At 48.7% G+C, this 21600-nt stretch overlaps 1 protein-coding gene across 2 annotated transcripts in view; it reads right to left on the bottom strand.

Moving 5' to 3' along the window:
* DTX2 (deltex E3 ubiquitin ligase 2) overlaps positions 1-21600 on the bottom strand; it is a 634388-nt gene that overhangs the window by 254481 nt on the left and 358307 nt on the right. The window contains exon 5 of one of the 2 annotated variants that reach the window (XM_086954785.1): positions 10092-10232. The exons of the other annotated variant lie outside the window; for it this stretch is intronic. Coding sequence (XP_086810911.1) covers positions 10092-10232 — 141 coding nt within the window. The remainder of the gene's footprint in view (positions 1-10091; positions 10233-21600) is intronic. 2 annotated transcript variants of the gene reach the window in all.

The raw sequence follows: 21600 nt of genomic DNA, 5'->3' as shown, positions 1-21600 counted from the left end.
CCTGACCGAAACCTGGTACTGTGACTCTTCCCTCCCTGTTCTCCTGGCCACCCTACCCCCCTCCTACGTGGCCCTGCGGGCCGACCGGCCAACAGGCAAGGCTGGTGGTGGGGTCGCCCTAATCGCTCGCTCTGAGTTGAACTTTCAACCACTCCCTTTTCCCCCTATTCCCCCTACTGACTTCCTGGTAGTTCGCTCTCTTTCATTTTCCCCCACCATCACTTGCCTCCTAATGTACCGCCCCCCTCAGCCCTCGCCCTTATTCTTGCCGGCATTTCAAGACCTGTTGGCTAACCTGGTGGTCAACTACGCCTCGGTCTTGGTGCTGGGGGACTTCAATTACTGGCCCTCAGACCCACATGAGTGCTCAGCCTCAAAAGAATTTACAGATTATCTTTCATCCCTCAACTTCGTGTCACACGTATCCGTCCCCACTCATTCCCATGGGCACACGCTGGACCAGGTCTGGTCCCTTAACCTCCCTGTGGCCTCGGCTGCTGTCTCGCCGTGCCCATGGTCCGACCATACCCTCATCTCCTTCTCCATTCTCCGAAACCTGATGTCCAAAACTCCGCACACCAAAAACACCTGGGCGCGGAATTGGAATAGACTGGATTATCCCTCCTTGACCTCCTCACTCCGCAACTCCACTCCCACTCTCGCTGGCTTACCATCTGCCTCTCAAGCCAAGGCCATTAACACCTGGCTGGCTGGAGGCTGCGACTCAGTGGCGCCCTTACGTCGCATTTCCATCCGCCGACCAAAGGACTCCAATAGATGGTTTAATGGCCACCTAAAAGATCTCAAACTGAGCGCCCGACGGGCGGAGAGGCAATGGAGGAAAAATTATAGTCCCTCATCAAAAACCCACTTCTTATCAGAACTGGCTAAATATAAAACAGCAATCCTGGCTGCAAAAACCTCCTACTTTTCTTTAAAAATAACTTCCGCAGAAAACAAACCTAGGGAGATCTTCGGCATAGTGAATGACCTGGCATTCTCAGACCGAACCTCGTCCCAAATTCCTCCTTCCCAGCCTCTCTGCGACCAACTTAATATCTACTTCTTAGAGAAAATTGCTACCATCAAGTCCAACATCCCACCACCCTCGTCTGCCTTCGTCGATCCCTCCCCCCCTTCCGTCCAATGCCCTTTTACCTCCATTCCCCCCTTCACTCAAGACTTTTTTCTGGAGATACTTCCTAAAGTGAAGTCGGGGTCTCCCGCGGACGTCTGCCCGGCACGAGTTCTGCAGCATATTTACTCCGGCTGCCCTGACCCCCCCCATCGCCTTCCTCAACAGTTCTCTGGCACAGGGCGTAGTGCCCTCTGTGCTTAAGGCAGCTACAATAGTGCCCATCCTAAAAAAAACTGGCGCGGGCCCTTCCATCTCGGCCAACTACCGCCCCATTTCCCTGTTACCCTTTCTGGGCAAGGTGATGGAACGCCACGTCACCGCGGCACTTAGCGCCCATGTTGAGGCAAATGGAGGACTGGCATCCCGCCAAGCCGGGTTCCGTCCCAGGCATTCGACCGAATCAGTCGTGGTCGCAGTCTTAGACAAACTCAGAAAGGGCATGGATGAGAACAAACACCAGGCACTGGTCCTCCTTGATCTCTCCGCCGCCTTTGACACGGTGGACCATACCATCTTACTTACCCGTGTCAAGTCGGCCGGTATCGGGGGATCAGCTCTGGTCTGGCTCTCCTCCTTTCTGAGGGACCGCACTCAGGCGGTTCGGCTAGGCGACTTCACGGCCACTCCTCTCCCTGTCACTTGCGATGTTCCCCAGGAATCCTCTCTCTCCCCTTTGCTTTTCAATCTCTATATCTTTCCTCTCATTTTCGCACTCCAGCAGCTGGAGGTCACCGCTTATAATTACGCGGATGACCTCCAGCTCATCTTTGATCTGTCCCCCTCTCCTCTCTCTGTCTCTAACTTCCAGTCAACTATGACATTCATCAGGGACTGGATGAACCACAACCACCTTAAGCTGAACCCGGACAAAACCGAGCTGGTTCTCACTGGTGGTTCATCCAGCCCCTGGAACTCCTTCTTTTGGCCCCCCTCTCTTGGTCCCGCACCTACCCCTTCCACCACGGTCAAAACACTTGGTGTTAAAATAAACAACCAGCTCACTCTCCATTCACAAATTGGTTCCATGGTATCCTCCTGTTTCCTCACTCTCCGCACTATCCGCACTGTTTCCCGTTTCTTTTCCCCCCAGGCACTTAAGATCATCATGGCCGCACTAGTGATATCGCAACTGGACTACGCAAACGCTCTCTACCATGGTATCCCCGCGTACAGCCTGCGTAGACTCCAGATTATCCAGAACCAGGCAGCCCGGCTGGTGTACGGCCTTCCTCGCTATCACCATTCCACCCCCCTTCTCAAGGAGCTTCACTGGCTCCCTGTAAAAGAACGTTCCCTTTTTAAGATCGGCTGCATGGCCTTCCAGGCCCGCCAGGGCACTGCCCCTGCTTTCATTAATTAATCCTTATGTACCTGCAAGAGAACTTCGGTCTTCCTCCAAGTCCCTTCTTCAGATCCCTCGCTTCACACGCAAAAAGTGGGGCGGGGCCAACTTTTCTACCCTGGCTCCAACATTCTGGAACTCTCTTCCCGACCATCTCCGCTCTGCCACTCAGTACCTCCCCTTTCGTAGAGATCTGAAAACGTTCCTCTTCAGCCAGGCCTTCCCCTCTTAAAACTCTCTTAATGTCTCCTCTTATCTTTTCTTCAGGTCTCTCTCCCTCAGTTGCTGATCCCCCTAGCGCCAAGAAACCGCAAGGTGTACGCTGCGCTTTAGAAATATTTTAAATTAGAAATTAGAAATTACAAGAGATCGAATTATTGGTTCTTTTTTTGCTCCAATATGCCACTCCAAAGCTTCTCACTTTTTGAGCACCTCTAGACGATTTGCTCTTTCTTCGTTTTAGGATTTTCTATTAACAGTCCTTTTATTTAAAACACCCAGAAGCATATTTAAAACAATACGATTTATAAGTGATTTCCTTCTTACTTTAGCTTGCTGGAGTTTTATAACAGTTATCAAGCAAAACCCGCATTATGTTGCCTTTCAAGACCTCTTACAAAAATACGATGTTGAACTGAGCTGAGCTGTAGATTTGATGAACCACGTTAAAATGTGTAACATTTAAAATTTAGGTTAGTGTTAGTATCCGAATAACAGAAAACAATTTGATTTTAGGTATGAATTAGTTTAGTAAAATGTAAATTCATATAATTTGTAATAAACTATTTAAACTGAATTAATTATAGAGTTAAGGTTTGCATGAATATAATGAGATGTAGGTAGGAGGGTTAGCATTGATGAAATCTAAAATGCTATAAAGGAGAGAAGTTAAGGGTGAATTCAATGTTATTAAGAGGTTGGAGCAGTAAAGGTAGTGCTGAATAAAAAAAGGAAGGGCATGGACCACCAGAGGATAAAAAACATTTTGGGGCATAGTAAAGAAGGGAAGTGATGGTGGCTGGAGGCGTTCTTGATACATATTGTGTGACGTTCCCAGCACACCCCTAACCATCACTGGAGTAATGACTTCTCTGGTTGAGAATATCTAGCCGTAGATTCCTTACCTTAGAATAATTCCCAACTGTCGGGGTGAATCCAGAGGTTTTCTGAGCAGTACCCCTGCATGCCGGTAGGTGGCGTCATTCGGCTCGGTGTCACCCTTGTCGGAAGTGACAAGTGCAAGACATATATAGGCGCGCCTCTGGTGCGTTGACGTCAGTTACTTTCGCAACTTCCCACGCCAGGAGCACAGAGCCACGATAAGAATGAACCACTGTTGTAAAATACTATGGCCCTAAGAACAGTGTCCCTTACAGTGCAATTGGCTCGCAGAGCCGCGAAGATTGGTAGGTAATCTGACTAGATAGAGTCTCTACCACTGAAGCCCGAAAACAACTGTACTGGCTCCCCGTTGAATACCGGATCCTTTTCAAATCCATGTGCCTGGTGTATAAAGCACTTGCTAAACCCAGCCCTACAAGCATGGGATCCATTCTTTCTCGGCATAACCCTAGTAGGAATCTTCGCTCCAGTCACAAACTTCTCCTCTCTGTACCCCGTGTCAGAAAAGCAAGATGGGGAGGTAAGGCCTTTTCCTTTCTAGCACCCAAGTGGTGGAATGCCCTCCCTCTGGAAGTAAGATCCAGTCCCTCTTTGCAAACTTTTAGATCCGCGCTTAAAACTCATCTTTTCACACGTGCATACCCGTAGTGGTACTTTGTATTTTCTGTTTATTGATTTTGATAGGCGCCTTGATACCTTCGGGTTTAGTCTGCGCGTTATAAGTTGCATAATAAATAAATACCAAATAATGTGTTACCGAAGTTAAGTAAACTGTTCATCTGATAGAAGCCGCAGATTCCTTATCTTACAATGAATGCCCAAGCAATGACTCCCTGGAGGAAAGGTCTGCGAAGAACATTTTAAATCAAAACGTCCTGAACCAGTGATGTTCCTGTCGCAAAGGACCTGCCTGTTTGGACAGTAGTGTTTGGTAAATGTGTGCAAAGATGCCCACGTTACCGCATGATAGATGTCCAGGACAGGAACTCCACGGGCTAAATGCTCTGGCAGAATGAGCATGCAAACCCTCAGGTGGTTGCTTCTTGGCCAATGCACAGCAGATCTTGAGGCAGAGCACTATCCATCTTGAGATAGCCAGTTTCTGAACAGCCTTCCACTTTTTAGCTCTAGAATTAATCATCCACCCGAAACTCTTTTGTGCAGTCAAGGTAGAACACTCTTTTTGGGTCCAGATAGTGGAGTCTTTCCTCCTCTTTGGATGGGTGAAGCAGAGCAAAGAATGTTGGCAGGGTGATGCTCAGGCCTACTTGGAAGAGAGTCCCAACATTTGGAAGGAAGGAGGTAATGGTCTGGAGGACCAGCTTGTCAGGGTAAAAGGTGGTGTGGGGAGGGTGTGCGGAGAGTGCCTTCAATTCGCTGACCCACCTGGCCGATGGTATGGCCCCTAGAATGGCAGTTTAAATCGAAAGCCTCAGAGGGCAATTGTGCAGAGGCTCAAAGAGAACACACATCAAGAAGGTGAGCACACATCAAGAAGGTGAGAACAAGATTCAGCTACCAGTGGGGCATGATGAATGGCCTGCAGGGAAACATGCTGCAGGTTTTTAAGAAACCTAGCCACAGGTGACTTAAATAAAGAAGGTTATTCTGACAAATGCAAAAACGCTGAAATGGCTGGAAGGCAATCTTTAACTGTGCCCAAAGCAGCACTGGACCAACAATAGAGTAAACAGAAGAACCTTGGATACAGGTTCAGAACAGGGGGTCAATGCTATGGCAATCAAACAATGTCACAAACTAATCCCAACAGCGGCCTATACCGAATTGGTGTAGGGACACATGACTGACAAAATAACATCCCAGACTTCGGGAGGAAGGTCAAAAGCTGTCAACTGTTGTTGATCAATTTCCACGCATGAAGGTGAAGAGTGGTCAAGTTCAGGTGTCGAACCCTACCCTGTTGGTGCGACTGAAGATCCTGCTGAAGAGGCAGCCTGATTGGAGGACAAATGGTCATGCTCAAGAGCTCGGGAAACCAGACGATGTGCCTAATCCGGAGGTTCAAGAATGACTTGTGCCCAGTTGTTCCTGATCTTCTTGGGAACTCTGGGCAGGAGCGGTATTGACAGAAAGGCGTAAAGGAGGCTGGAGCTCAACTCGAGATGATAAGTGTCTCCAAGCGATAGACATTTTGGAAACTCCAGCACACAAAAGTACTGACATTGCGCTTTCTCTGAAGTGGCAAATAGGACCTAACCAAGGTACTCCCCACTGCTGATGGTGTGGAGAAGTCATTTGTGATCCGCTAGACATCTTCGGCCGAGTTTGTCTGCACTGGCATTCAGTGAGTGGACAAACTCAGTCGAATCACCAGCGAAATGCCCTGAAGTTTCAGCCATGTCCAGAGATGCAGAGTCTCTTGACAAAGGGTGCAAGACACCACCGCACCCTGTTTGCTGCAGTGTCACATGACAATGGTGTTGTCTCTGAACACCTGCTCCAGCCTTCCTCCTTTTAAAAGAAAGAAATACTTAATGCCAAGCACATCGCCTGATGCTTCAACAGGCTGATGTGGAGTTCAGACTGTGTAGGAGAGCTCTAGAATCCCCATCTCTCACAGATGGCCTCCCCATACCAGAGGGACACATCTGTCGCTACAATCAGCTCTGGTTGTTGAAGAGAGAGGCGTCAGCCACTGACCCAATTGTGGTACGCCAGCTAGCACTGCAGATCTTTCGCATATTCCTCTGAGATCTGGACTATGTCAGAAAGCTAGCCCTGATGCTGCGCCCACTCGGATTTCAGGTCCCACTGCAGAGTCTGCATATTTCAAAGTAAACGAGTAACAAGAGGAATGCAGGAGGCAATGAGGTCTACCAACCTAAGGGTCAGTCTCCCCAAAATACAGGATAGAGGTTGAAACATCATTATAGACTGAATATCCTGGACTCACCACTCAGGAGGATAGGCCCCAAACTACACTGTTACTAGAATGAGCTCAGATGAAAGGGAGCATCTGATAGGTAGTCAAGGTGTGACTTTGGCTTTTTGACTGTGAACCCCAGCAAATGAAGAACATTTTCTGGAGTCTGGAGGTGGGAGACAACTTCCTGGGGAAAGACTGCATTTAAAAGCTGATCGTCGAGGTAGGGGAAAGCTGGAACTCACAACCTCTGCAGATGAGCCGCAACCACCGCCATCAATGTTGTGAACACCTAAAGGGCACTAGTAAGGCGAAGTGGAGCATGGCAAACTGGAAGTGCTGTTGGCCAACCCGGAACCGCAGGTAACATTTGTGGGCAGGGAGGACGGGGTTGTGGAAATATGCGTCCTGCAAATCCAACGCTTCCACTAGTCCAACTGGTCTGGAAAAGATAGAACTTAGGGAAGCATGAGCATCTTGAATTTCTCCTTTTTTAGGAAGAGGTTTGGAAGGTGCAGGTCTAGGATAGGACAAAGGCCTTTGTCCTTCTTGGGCCCAGAAAGTAGCAGGGATAGCAATCACAACCTATTTCAGATTCAAGCACTATGACTCCATTGATCAAGAGAACCAGCACTTCCTGACGGAAGAAGGCGAGGTGGTCCTCCGTCATAATTGGGTGACATGGGGGGGTTGGGTAGTCACAAAGGAGAGGGACTAGTCCCTTTGGACAATTTGCAAAACTCAACATCAGATGTTACAGATTGCCAGTGATGCAGGTGATGGCGCATCCCGCCCCCACTGGATGCGTATGATGTTTGGAGAGCAAACTAAAGAGGTTTGGAGAGTGCAGCTGCTGGGGTGTGGCAGACTGACCCAACCTATGGCTACCTGTCCCTCGAGGTCTATTGGACCCGGGTCCAAGGCCACAAAAACACTGGGAAGCCTGTTGGCAGTGGTGGCTGGGAGGGAAAAGATGTAGTTGGAGACCCCTTCTGTGGGCATGAAAGGGGTGGAAGGCAAACTGAAGTGACGAAGGGCTGTACACAAGCACAAGGACCAGGACGTAGCTTTGCTATCCTTAAAGTGCTCCAGCGATGAGTCCACCTTCTCTCCAAAAAGATAATAGCCATCAAATGGCATGTCCATAAGGGAGGCTTGGAAATCCCCTGAAAAAAAGTTGTTCTCCACCAGGTATGGAGCCGCAGGGCCACAGAGGATGAAATGGCTATACCCAGCAAGTCGATCGGGTCAAGTCACATCATATGGTGAACTTTGCTGTGTCTCTCGCCAGGAATAGCTTGGGCTAGTAAGGTTCGGACCTCCTCCGAGACCATAAGCATCACCTGTGCAACCGAAACCTAAATTGCTTGGCAATATCGTCCCAAAAGGCATGCTGTGTTCACGGTCCACAGAGAAAGGCTGGTGGAACTGAACATTCTCTTACCAATGGCAGCCAGGCTCTCGGATGCCATTTCAGATGGAGTGGTAGGGAACGCAATGAGGGTGAGCCTAGAGATGGAGGATCGGACCACCAAGCTCTCCGGCGTGGGCTAAGGGAGAAGGAAACTGGGGTCACCAGAATCACGTTGTTGGTGGCGGGCAATCATCATATGCAAAGGAGCCTCTGTGAAGGGCTTGGATCAGGCCTGAGGGGGACTGCAGTAAAGGCTTCATTAAAAAGTAAGTAAAGGTTCGAAGTGGGCGACTCCTAGCTTAAGTACCTATATGTAAATGTAAATGTACAGGAATTTATATAGCGTAAATCACCGAGCGGTTTCTAAGCGCTTGCTTAGGGAACCCGTCCTGGTATTCCCCTGTGAGATAACCCCGGCAGGGTATCCGCAAGGTGAAAGCCAGGCATCCCGCCGCAAGGGGCCTTTGTGGAGATTAAGCAAGCTATTGCCCGGAGTCGCAGAGTGTGAACCTGTGAATCGAGTAGGCACCGGAGCGAGAATTGTCGAGTCCATGGACATTTTTTTAGGACTCAAGACCCCGCCGAGCCGGGAATTTCACCCTGGTCCCGGGCTGACCTCTGCTTCCAGGTCTGCCTCCTCTAACCAGTGAGCCACACTTTTCCACACCTATAACAAGAGGTTTGTCTTGACTGCCACTGTAGGTAGCTGTAGGCCCAAAACCTCAGTCACTTTAAGAACCACCATAAGAAAAGAGGCTTCCTCCTCGGTAGCCGTGGTTGGTAGTAGGAAAGACCAAGAAAGTGTCAGGTGGGGGTGTCTAACCCCCTGGCCTCTACCAGTTCCTTGTACCAGTTGTCCTTAATCTCATTCAAGGGATAGTGATAGCATGTTTAAAGAAAAAGGCACTGGCTCCGACCCAGAGAGCATGTTCTCGGTCAGAGCTGGTTAACGCCCATCTGGCTCCGAATTAGAGTCGAGAATGACAATGGAGATGTGGATGGAGACCCTGCAGGGCATCTGCGGTATCAGTAGTAGAGCAGGTACCAAGGAAGATCTGTCTCGCCGGCTGATCAGCTCTGGATCCAATAAGGGATAAATGAGGCCTGACAGGCACCAGGGACAAACCCACAGGCTGGTGATCCAGTGGGGGCCCTTCTGGAAGGGGTGGGGCCCCAAATATGAGATTCAGGCCTCAAAAAAACTTTTAGTTGGACAGGGGTCTCTCTGGCTCTGGAAAAATCAGGGAAGTGCAGAGTGGACTCGGACTCAGGGTCAGCCGAAGCACGAGGCTTGGAGTGTCACTGTTCCATCACATCATTGGATGAATTTGAAGGGCGCGGCAGCGTCTTTGACTTCTTTGATTTTTCATGCTGGTAGGATTTGCCCGGCTTCCCTGACAACTTTGAGTGCAACGATGATCGGAGGGTGTGGCCCTGAGAATGATGCCGGGGCCTTCCACGTGAACAAGATCTTGAGAGACGCTGGGTATTCGGACATCGGCAGGCGAGGGTCTTGAGGGATCGCTCCCTTCGCATCTTAGGGTGCATGGCGCGGCAGTCCTCCCAGGTCTTGGAGTCGTGGTCATGCTCCAGGGCACCACAAACACACTAAGTGGAGGGTCTGTCACAGACATCCGTCTGTGACAGACACCACATAGTTTGTAACCAGCCGGTTTCTTAGGTGACATCTTCACACCAGGAGTGTCAGAAAAATCTAGCTAAAAAATGAGTGGAGTAGCACTGACCGGATCAGTGCTATCTCCCAAGGAAAGTAAAGAACTCGCGCACCGGGGTGGTGCCTATAAATGGTGTCACTTCTGGTGTGGACGACGACACAGAGCCAAACGACGCCTCCTACCGGGGCCCAACAGCACTGCTCAAAGAATCTTCCACATATCCAGTCTGAAGCCTGGAGAATTAATCTAAGTAAACTGAAGCTAGGTCTGAAGCCTGGAGAATTAATCTAAGTAATCTGAAGCTAGAAATCTCTATCAGTTACGAAGCTACAAAAAGGATGCAGAGCACAGGAGACCAAAGTCATCATGCTCCCCAAAAGAGACAATAAAAAGGGAACATCTGGGTTCGCCACAGGGGGCAACAGCACCCCAGAAAGAAGGAACAGCAAGGGCGCATGCATGAAAGCTAAATAAGTTAGAAGCATAGCAGATGCCAGAGGTGTAAAAGAAACTACCTTTCTTGAACATTTTCCTCAATTTCTTAAATGAGCTTTGCTTTTTAGAGGAGATACGCATGTTGGGGAAGCTTGCAGGTAACGATGCACGGGCAACGCGGGCAGGGATTCCAGCGGCTGACATCACCAGAGCGGTCACGCCTGGGGGGAACGTGAGAGCAACATGCAAAAAGGAAAGAATGCGAAAAACACAGTTAAAAATTAAAGCTTAAAAAGTGTAAATTAATATCTATACAAGATACACCAGACTGAACATAATTTAAAAATGGAAAGTGTAACAATAGGACTTCAGATTCTATCCCTAAAAGTGGAATGGCAACTGCTTTAAAATTCACAACTGCACATCTTATGCACATTTTAGTGCATCATTAATCAGACTAAATCGGTGTTTTTACTTACATCCTTGTTTATCAAGAACACGCTAGCAGAAAAGTTAAAGGGGACCACAGGCAAAACTGAAGCATGTACTTGGAACACAAAACCTGAAATTACTTACCAAGTTATTTATCCTTTTCAGATCGACTCTCCCTGCTACGGTTTCTGGTTGCATCATTTGTTAGAACCAGACGATGCTTTGCAAAGCTGCAAAATATGAAATCTTTCCTTTACCCGAGTGTGCACATACACTATTATTTCCATCAACCCACCCTTAAACTTTTAGAGGATCCTTTAAGTAACTCATGTAGCTCAGGAGGAGGGTACATGTGTAGTAGGTCTGTCATGTCAGATGGCGTCGGATGATGAAGTAAAATGTTCCTAGGCACCAACTGAGGTTGTGTTAAAATGAGACTTTCCTGATAGACTGGCAGGAACAAAAAGGTATTCCACCATCCACAAAACAACTGAACAGGTTGTTCATCTTTAAGGGCCCAAAAACAGAACATTGATCAGTTGCTCTTGTACTGCGCTGTGGTGAAGGTTTTCCTGACAGGATACTGGAGTTCGCAGAGATGCCGGTACCCCCTTTTGTACCGCTTTTGGCCACCTTAAGTGTGGCAGGGTATGCTCAGACGTGAGTCCCTTGCTCGCTTTGTCACTGGATTCAAGCAAGCCGGGCTGAAGACGGCTGGAATGCCAGAAACCGGTCCTCGGAAGCCTGTTTCCGGTCCAGGGAAGACATGGCTTGGCAGTTCGGGCTGGACTGTTCCCATGAGGCACAGGGTCAGACTGATTTGCATATAGCCATGTCTGAACTGGGGTGGCAGAGTGGGCTAAAGAACGGTGATGGATTAAATCCAGATCTTTTGACTGGGTGTGAGTGTTTGATTGATTCAGATGCTCCGTCCATCACCACCCCCTTTTGTACCGGTGTGGGTGAAGGATAGCACCTTAGACACTGGTGTCGAATTTGGGAGATTATAGAAGGGGGAAAGTATTCTTTCCTCCTCCATAGATAGAAGTCCATCCTTTGAAAGAGGCAACTATACTTCCTCCAAGGATGCAGGTTTTCCAATCCCTACCAGGACAGTGCCACTAGAATGGTATAGCACTGACAGCGCTCCTTAATTTTCTGAAATACTTACAAAATGAGAGATAAAGAAAAAGGAATAATAAAACTTCCTATGCAATTGAATATCAGGCTACTCCTAGGTTAGGATTCTATAAGAACCAATATCTGTGTGCACGAAGAATTCAGGTTTGTCGTAAAGGCATTGATTAATGGATGTCCCAAGGTTCCTAGAGAGGAATTCTGGATGGAATTCTCACACACAGTGGAAGTTGAGATGCCTGCAGCTCTTATCAACTCTTGCAAGGAGTGAAGCATGTTCTTGGGGATGACACACTCCCACAGCTCTATTGATGTTTATAAGATGTTTGGATAGCAAAGAGTATGCTCCCACACTTACAGAAGAGAGCTGGAATGTTGTTGTTGTGTACTTATACCACCCTGGACCAAACATTAGTAGGAAGACCACTGTAAGCTTCAGAACGTTTATGTGGAGGGATTAACTAGAAATGTCACACAAGGCACAGAAACTCCTACAGTGAGTGTTATACCGAAATTCTGATTTAACATCCTTGAGTGTGATCTGCGGCTGAAGAAGCAGCATTCCACTAGGAGTAGAGGGGTAAGGGCAAACCATCTCCGTGTTGGTAAGATAGACTGGTGAAATTGCGTAGGCTTGGACTCAGTCCAGAAAATACAGCGCTCTGCTAGATGGAGTTGAACAGAAAGCTTATGGTACTTGGCATGATCGGGCACTTCAATGAAAGCAACTCTTATTACTAGAAGCCTATGGTGCCACCATGCTTTAGAAATCAGTCTGCAACGACCCAGGTTAACTGGAACCTTCTTAAAGGCATTCAAGAATTTTACATAATGTGCTGTGAACCAATATCTGAGGCAAGTCATAAGGATTAGAATGAAACTGGAAACTGGTGGATCTCTTGACAAAGACATAGTAGTCATACAAGTAAGAGCAAAATCTCTACAGCGATAGACAAGTCACCACCAATGCCATCTTGGAACAGAATGGAGAGGAGGTTTGAGAGATTACATTCAAGCAGAAGGACAGTATCTTTGTGTTCAGGGAAAATCTGCCCTCCAGGTACAGTAATAACAACGATTCGTTGTCCTGGATGGCTGCTAATTAAACAGCTGATAAGGACAGGATCCTTTTTTTTTTGTTATTGAGGGTCTCTCCCTCTCCCCACACCTCCAAACTACTTAAACACCTTTTTAATGCTAACATGCTGCTTTTTCCTGGAACTCTTCTGGTCCCTCAGGAAAGAGCAACCAGGATTGACGACAGGGGGTGGGGATCAGGGTGTCCCATAAGGATTAGTTACTTACCTGTAATCCTAGTTCGCTTCCAGGGGTATCCTCATCAAAGTCATAAGCATTAGAATATTCCAGCCCATGCGTGGGACCCCGGAAACACTAGATTATATGTGCCCCACATATATATAACATATATATAGCGCACCGGTTCAGAGGAAAGCTTCATATCAAGTAACAATGACTCTGATAGAGGAAGTACAGGGCAACCAGAGGCCCTTGGCCCTTTATCTTACGCGGAGGAACTGGAGTATGTCCGGGAACAAAGGATCCAGTCCCTGAGACCGCGACATCAACAAAACCCACAAATACAGAAAAGAACCGGAGGCGCGCGAACGGAGGAAATGTGGCAAGAGGAGGAGGAAACTGGCAACAGAAGAAGCGCAACTAGAAAAAACAATAGTGAACAATAGAAATGACCATACCATAGTAAACCTAACCAACATTGAGTTAAATGAGGCCGAAAAACAACTGCTTTCACTGGGCCTCAGCTTCTGCCCAGATAGCAATTTCAATTTTATCCAAACCAGGGTGGATGTCTATAAGTTCATTAGAAAACTGAAACTCAGCAAATATTTTGCCATTAAAAAACCAGCAATAACGGAAACGTCAGGTACTGCACAAACAACAAGAAGGGAAGGTAGTCTCACAGTAAGAGAAATCCCCTTACTTAAAACTCTTCATAATCTGAGACACAGTGAAACTGAGGAAGTGGCTGCAAACACTCAAAAAGTACTCAACCATGAAAATGTAATAATTATAGGAGGAGGGCCGAGTCTATTTAAAGCACCCTCCACTTTTGTCCCAGTGATGTTAAGGGACGCAGTCGACGTCTTCCACGAGCAACAGAGGAACTTAAGGCATTACATAGGAAAACATGCAGATCTAAATTTGAAGCTAAAGACAGAGACAAACAATATTTTCAACTAATGACGAAACTTAAAAACAATGACACTGTGGTTATCAACAGAGCCGACAAAGGAGGGAACATCGTCCTCTGGGACAAAAAGAAATACAGAGAAGAGGCTTTGAGACACCTGAATGAGGCTGACTTATGAGGTATCAAATGGGGTTACTGTGTACAAAACAAATGAAGAATATAAAAAAGAATTGAATAAATGGGCAAGAGAGGGACTTATCACCAAAGATGCAAACAAATTCCTCCTGAATGCTCACCCCACACTGCCAACGTTTTACCTCATCCCTAAAGTACATAAAGGGATCAACCCACTACAGGGACGCCCCATAATCTCTGCAATCAATAGTTCCTTTGAGAACACGTCTAAATACGTGGACTATTACCTGCAGGAATTCGTGACAGTTACCCTCCTATATTCAAGACTCACATGACTTTTTGGCAAAACTTAATGAAATTCATTGGGAAGATGACTATTTACTTGTAACTTTAGACATTACATCCCTGTATACGTGTATAAAATACACCGATGGCCTCAATGCGGTGGAGCATTTCCTTAAACAGCGCAATTTGGAATGCTATAAACATAACAAAATGCTGCTGAAAATGATCCATTGGTGTTTATACAATAACCTGTTTTTGTTTGATGGCAGGATTTACAGGCAGTTACAAGGTGTGGCGATGGGGGCATGCTTCTCCCCCAGCTACGCATGTTTACATGTGGGCTGGTGGGAGGAGCATGTCCACAGGGGGGAGCATGGAGCCTTATGTGAAAATCATATTGTGGAACTATGGAGGTTTATTTATGATATTTTCATCATCTGGAAAGGAACAGAGGGAGAAGCAGAAAAATTTGTAGAGAACATCAATGCAAATAACCTCAATTTGAAGTTCACACACCAGATTAATGCAACCTCCATTAGCTTCCTAGATATTTTGGTAACTATAAAGGCTGGCAATATAGAAACAAGCCTGTTCCAAAAACCGACGGCAGGTAATTCGTTGCTCCATGCCAGTAGCTTCCACCCTCACCACACCATATCAAGTCTACCGTATGGTGAATTCTTAAGAATCAGGAGGGCTTGCAGTACTGAGACAGCCTGTACAGAAGCTCAAGCTAAAGCCAAGGAAAGGCTGCTAGAGCGAGGCTATGCAGAGAAAAAATTAGAAATGGCCTTACGCAAAGCTAATCAAATAGACAGAGCTACTCTCCTGCAAAACAAAGTTAAGCCAATCACGAGTAGTCAGAGAGGGACCTAACCAAGGTGAGGAAAATCAAGAAAGTAACACGACCAGAACCTGCAGGTTTATAACCACCTTCAGTAGACAGTCCCGGGCAATTAAAAATATTGTCAGCAAGGAATGGCCCATAGTCATGACAGACACAGTACTCAATGAACTATACCACCGCAAACCCAATTTTACATTCCGAAAAGCTCACTCCATGAGGTCAGACCTTGTAAAAACCAGCCCAGAAACACAGAGACTGGCTACCCGCCAGGAACGGCTTCTTTAAATGCAGCTCATGCCGTGCCTGCAAATTTGGCATTAATACCGCATCCTACACTAGTGCATTTTCGGATATCCCTATTAACATCAAGGGGCACTACACGTGCAAGACTGAATTTGCCGTGTATGTGTTGAAATGCACATGCGGGTTGGCATATGTAGGCAGCACGAAGCTACCGGCACAGGCCAGAATATTGCAACACTTGAGAGCCACGGTCAATTCTGACCCGACATACCCAGTGGCAAGACATGTGAAACAAGAACACGGTAATAACATCAATGTTTTGCAGTATTTTGTGATAGGCAGTGTCCCTATGAGCAAAAGAGGAGGTGATAGAGAGAAACGACTCCGTCGCCTAGAGAGTAGATATATAGTGGAGCTAGAAACCAAAAGCCCCCATGGTCTCAACATTTATGAAGACCTGCACCACTTTCTATGATAGGGCATAACCACTATTACACTACTAGAGAAGAATCGAAATTTGCCTAGCTTACGTAACGGTAAGTTTCAATTCTATTAAGGACACTGAGGCGAGGATTATGCTTTTCTTCCTTCGCTTTATTACATATACAAAAAACACAGCAGCCTTAGAAAAGCTCCAATCCATGTTTAAACTGCAGAAAAACTTAAAAAACAAACGACTTTTTAAAGTTTATAAGTCCAGGACGAACTACAGCTCCCATGAGCCTTGCAACATTAGTCCTTCTATTATGTCCACTCCAGGTATGATAGCCAGTCCTTCCTCAACCTTCCTCCTCTTTCTTCGCGCCGGTTACGCACATTCCTCATTGGTCTTGCTTGGAACCGTCATTTCCTAGCGGAAAAAACGACAGCGTAAGAGAAGCACCAAAATTCCACTGACCGCATGCAACCTGAGGACATCATCAAGACTGGCATCAGAACATGTACAATGCAGAGATGGAAAACAGTTTACTTACTGGCATACGGGCGGGTTCGCAACGTCGAACTCCAGGGTGGGATAATCCTCGCCTCCGTGTCCTTAATAGAATTGAAACTTACCGTTACGTAAGCTAGGCAAATTTCGATTCTATGTCAGGACCGGAGGCTTCGGATTATGCTAGTTCAAAGCTTACTCACCACCAATTGAGCTAGATCCACCACCGGTTTAAAATAAAACCTCTTAAACGTGGAATCAGAGGACCAATCTGCTGCTCGCATTAAATCCTCCAAACAAGCTCCCACCGAAAACGCCTTAGAAGCCATGGCTCCCCTGGCAAAGTGAGCTCCAAAACGTTTAGTATCAATGCCCGCCTCCTGCATGACCCAACGCACCCACCTTGCAATGGTGGGGGAAGAGACAGCTCTGTGTGGTTTTCGCAGGGTAATTAGCAATTGTTGTTCGCCCGGAGGGCTGATATCCAACGTCATGTCCTCATAAGCCTTCAAGCATTGCACGACGAGCAACATGGCAGTGTCCACAAAGGCTGGGTACGAGATAGTACGTGACGCAGACTTTGTACGACGCCCCACTGTAAAAGTTACCCCGTCCGGGGAAAAAACTCACGCCGAAACGTCCAAGGCGCGCACATCCGACACACGCCGGCAAGAAACCAAACAGAGAAGCATAGCCAATTTAGCTGAAAGCTCCTTTAGGGACAAATATGCGTTAGATTGCCAGGACAGAAACAGATTCAAGACTACATTGACGTCCCAAAGGACCGAATACCGGGGCTCCGGAGGTAAAGAGAGACGAACACCTCTCAAGAGCCTGCAAACAAAGGGATGTTCTCCCACTGGGGAACCATCCACAGGTTGTTGACCCACTGAGATTGCGGAACGCATAGCATTAATTGTCCTATAAGCCAGGCCCTTAGTTGCCAACTCGGCTAAAAAATGTAAGATCGGAACGAGTCCTGCGACCACTGGATCCAGTTCCCTTCGAAGACACCAACGCATCCATTTAATCCAAGCGGATTAGTAGTGCTTCGCCGTGCTATCAGCCCAGGCTTTGGAGAGCAGGCCCTCGGCCGATCCCGAAAGGCCCGGGAGCGACCAACGTCTCCGGAAAGCCTCCATGCCATGAGGCGGAGAGAGCCCTAAATGATGAGGGGATGTGGCTCCCGATCCGGATTGAGCAAGGAGGTGAGGAAACTGGGGGAGGAGGATTGGAAAATCCCAAGAAAGTTCCAGAAGAACCGGAAACCAGACTTGAGACCTCCAGAGCGGCGTAACCAACACCTTCTCCACCTCCTGACGGCGAACCTGGGCCGCCGTCCGTACCACCATCGAGAATGGAGGAAATGCATAGGGCTTCTCCTGACTCCAATCCTGGAGGAAAGCGTCCGTGGCCTCTGCGAGCGGGTCCGGTCTCCAACTGAAAAATCTTGGGAGTTGGTGGTCCAGCCGGGACGCAAACAGATCCACCGAAAACGGACCCCAGCAGGCATTCAGCCATTGGAAGACCGGGATGTCCAGCATCCATTGACTGGCATCCCTCCGGTGCCTGGAGTGCCAGTCCGCCACCTGATTGGCCTGACCCGGGAAATATTCCGCCGTCACCGATATGTGATGCGGAAGGCAATAGTCCCAGAACTCCTTCGACAAATCTGCCAGAGCTCGGAAGCTCTGACCTCCCAGGTGGTTGACTTATCGAACCGCCGAGACATTGTCCATCTTTAAGAGAACGCAGGACTTCACGAAATCCTTGGTCCAACAGCGGACCGCGAAAGACCCTGCTAGAAGCTCTAAACAGTTTAGATGCAACTGTTGTTCGTCGGATGACCAAGCACCGCCGGTGGAGAACTCCCCGCAACGGGCACCCCAACCCGACCTGCTGGCATCGGACTCTATCACAAGATCTGAAACCGACCCGAAGATCGCCCGACCATTCCAGGCCTCCATGTGTGAGAGCCACCAGGACATCTCCTTCACGTCCTCCGAGAGGGGCACCATCTGGTCGTAGGACATGCCCCTTCGGAGATGATGGGCCTTGAGGCGCTGGAGCGCTCTGTAGTGCAACGGCCCTGGGAAAATTGCCTGAATGGAGGATGACAGAAGTCCTACCGCTCTGGTCACCTGTCGCAAAGAGGTTCGGTCTTTTGAAATCGTCTGTCGTAACGTATGCCTGATCTTGGCTATCTTCCCCGAGGGTAGACTGAGAGAGGCTCGACGGAGTCTATGACAAAACCTAGAAACGTAATTTTCTGACAGGGAACCAGGATCGACTTGGATCCGTTGATGATGAAACCCAGCCTCTGGAGAAGCAGAACTGCCTGCTGAAGTTGACCAGTCAAGATCACTGGACACTGGGCCATCAAAAGGATATCGTCCAGGTAAACGATCATCTAAATACTCTGTCCCCGCAGGAACTAGCACTTTCGTGAAGCAACAAGGGGCCGAGGAAAGACCGAAGGGAAGGGCGGTGAACTCGAACACTCTGTCCTTCCAGCAAAACTGAAGGAAACGCCGATGTGGAGGATGGATGGGCACTACCAAATAAGCGTCTTTTGGATCCAGCCTCACCATCCAATCCCGTGGGAGGAGCACATCCCGAAGGAGGTGAATCCCCTCCATTTTGAAATGTCGGTAGACCAACCAACCGTTGAACTCCTTGAGGTTGATCACCGGACGCTTGCCTCCATCCGTCTTGTCTACTAGGAAGACATTGCTGAGGAAACCAGCGGGATTCCGCATTGATAGGCGGATGGATCCTTTATGGAGTAACTCCGAGACCTCTCCGTCTATCAAGCGCGCGTCGGACTCGGAAAAAATTATCAGCCGTGGAGGGCACTCCTGAAAGGGCCGGTCGTAGAACTCTATGTGGAACCCCCGCACGGTTTGCAAAATCCAGGCGCCTGCAGTGAGCGACGCCCACTCCTCGTAAAAGGCCGCTAACGTGCCTCCCATGAGAACCTGGTCCGAAGACAGAACACTTACTGTTGGAATTATTGGGTCCAGGGTTCTTGCGGTAGCCTCGACCGCCGAAGCGTTGCCCTATCGTGGGGTAAAAGTTATTGAAGTTTGCGGAGGTCTGGTATTGGCCTCTGCCGGAGCCTTGCCCTCTACCGTTGGCATGCTGCCCTGCTCGGCCGGTCGGGCGGCCCCTGCCCTGACCGGCCCCTTGGGAAAAACGCTGCTGGAACACACGCTTAATGCTGGACTGCACCTTATCCAGCGAAGTGAAGGTGGACACAAATTTGCCGAGCTCTTTAATGAAAGGCTCCCCAAAGAGGCCGTCTTGGGCGGCCGCCCCCGCTTCTGAAGAAGCCTAATCACCTAACTTTGGGTCCAGCTTGATAAGCAGAGATCTCCGTTGTTCGGTTGACAGGGCGCAGTTGGCGTTTCCCAAAAAGATTATTACTCGCTGAGCCCAATTGGACAAAACCTCAGGGGAAATAACCATGAGATTGGCTTTCGCCTCTTCCGCCATGTCGAGGGTCTTCGTGGCGGGCCCAACCGCGTCCAACAATTTATCTTGGCACGACCGCCAGGAACGGTCAATGCCCTTACGCGGGTCCTTCATAAATTTTGCGAGGAAGGTGGCCATTTTTGCGTCTAACTCTGGCGTCAGGGCCACCTTACCCTCCAATGTGGGCCTCGGACACTCCCCCCGCAGGCAACCCCTGGCTTCCTTTTCCAAAGGCTTACGCAGGTGACCTGCCACGAACTTCGCCACCGTGTCTCCCGGCGTCGGACCGCGGATGCATACTCTCATCCGGGTCCAACATGCCGGAACTGTCCCGGGGTAACTCTGCGGCCGAGCTCGAGGGGCGCCAAGAGCGCACCGACTCCCCATCGTCATCTGTGTCGGGGGAATCCAGCCCCGGAGACGGAGGTGCGGTCTCCGAAACCACTGAAGGCTCAGGACCCGAAAGTGGAGCAGGGGGGACAGCAGTCGCCTTGGCTAAAAAAGCATCTGAGACGCTCAAAGGCGCCTCTGTCCACCCCGTGCCCCCCTTCCGGTGCCCCTTCCCTGCAGGGTTTCTTTGGGGCAGGAGAGCCCTCACCTAAGGGGCCCGGGAGACCAGTAGGAGCTCCCAAATGGGCCTGCGCCAGTTTGGAGCATTCCTCGACAATGCGCGCAGACAGGCGGTCCTCCATGGGACCCACCACCTCAGTCACACAGCGATAGATAGAGCTGTTGACTGCCTGATAAAACTCCTCATCCTGTAAGTAGGAGTGGGGCTCCTCTTCAAAATAATCACCCTGCTCCATGGCTGCCAGGCTAAGAATTGAGCAATTGTCGCAAAAACTGCATTGTGAGCCTTTCCCCCCCCCCAACCCCCCCCCCAACAGAGGGTGTCAGAGAACAAGATATGGGCAGGCGACTTGGGCTGCAATCACTTTTTGGCCAAATGAAACTGGCGAGGTAGGGCTGCACGAAAAAAAAAAACAACGCGCTGACCCTCCACACAGGGACCGGGTCTGACCACCCCCAATGCGCGTTCAACCATACAGTTCACCACAAGCGTGCAGTCGCCTATCGGCGTTCACCGCGGTCTCTGCCGCCAAGTACAGACCCCGCAGGGCATCAGAAGTGTAAAATTAGGGCCAAATACAGACCCGGAGCGCCGGGCGTAGAAGGGGTGGAGAGGGCAAAGCTCCGTTTCAGGCCGTCTCCTCAGCGCGGCTCCCCAGAGTGAAGGGATGCGCGCCGAGGAGCAGGCGAGACGTTCGAGCGCCCTTTGGCGGGCGCTTCGATCACCGCACCGCCGCCGGGACAAATGCCGCGAAAGGAGCGAGAACGCTCCCGCGACTGGGGCTCTGTAGGGGAAATGCACATAAAACACTGTCAGAGCCCAAAACACCCCCGTCAAACCTCAGACGGGAAATACATCGTCACAGTCCCATAAAAACAAGTAGTAGAAAATTCACTTAACTGACTGCTGCGTGAGCAGCGAAGAAAGAGGGGGAAGGTTGAGGAAGGACTGGCTATAATACCTGGAGTGGACATAATAGAAGGACTAATGTTGGAAGGCTCATGGGAGCTGTAGTTCGTCCTGGACTTATAAACTTTAAAAAGTCGTTTGTTTCTAAGTTTTTCTGCAGTTTAAACATGGATTGGAGCTTTTCTAAGGCTGCTGTGTTTTTTGTATATGTAATAAAGCGAAGGAAGAAAAGCATAATCCGAAGCCTCCGGTCCCGACATAGAATCTTTAATACCTCAGAGATTAATCCATTGAGCGAAGGGTGCAACCATGGAGCAAATTTAATAATCATTTTAGCTATCAGGATATTTTTTTACCTAATTGATTTATTTAATCTATTTAATATATTCAAATACCTTTTATATATTAGGTGGTTTTAAGTTTATTTATTGGGTTTAATGTATACATAAGTATAT

This window comes from Lissotriton vulgaris, chromosome 2_1, assembly GCF_964263255.1.
Source record: "Lissotriton vulgaris chromosome 2_1, aLisVul1.2, whole genome shotgun sequence".
In the NCBI taxonomy this organism is placed as follows: Eukaryota; Metazoa; Chordata; class Amphibia; order Caudata; family Salamandridae; genus Lissotriton; species Lissotriton vulgaris.
This window is presented reverse-complemented; position numbering and strand designations above follow the sequence as displayed.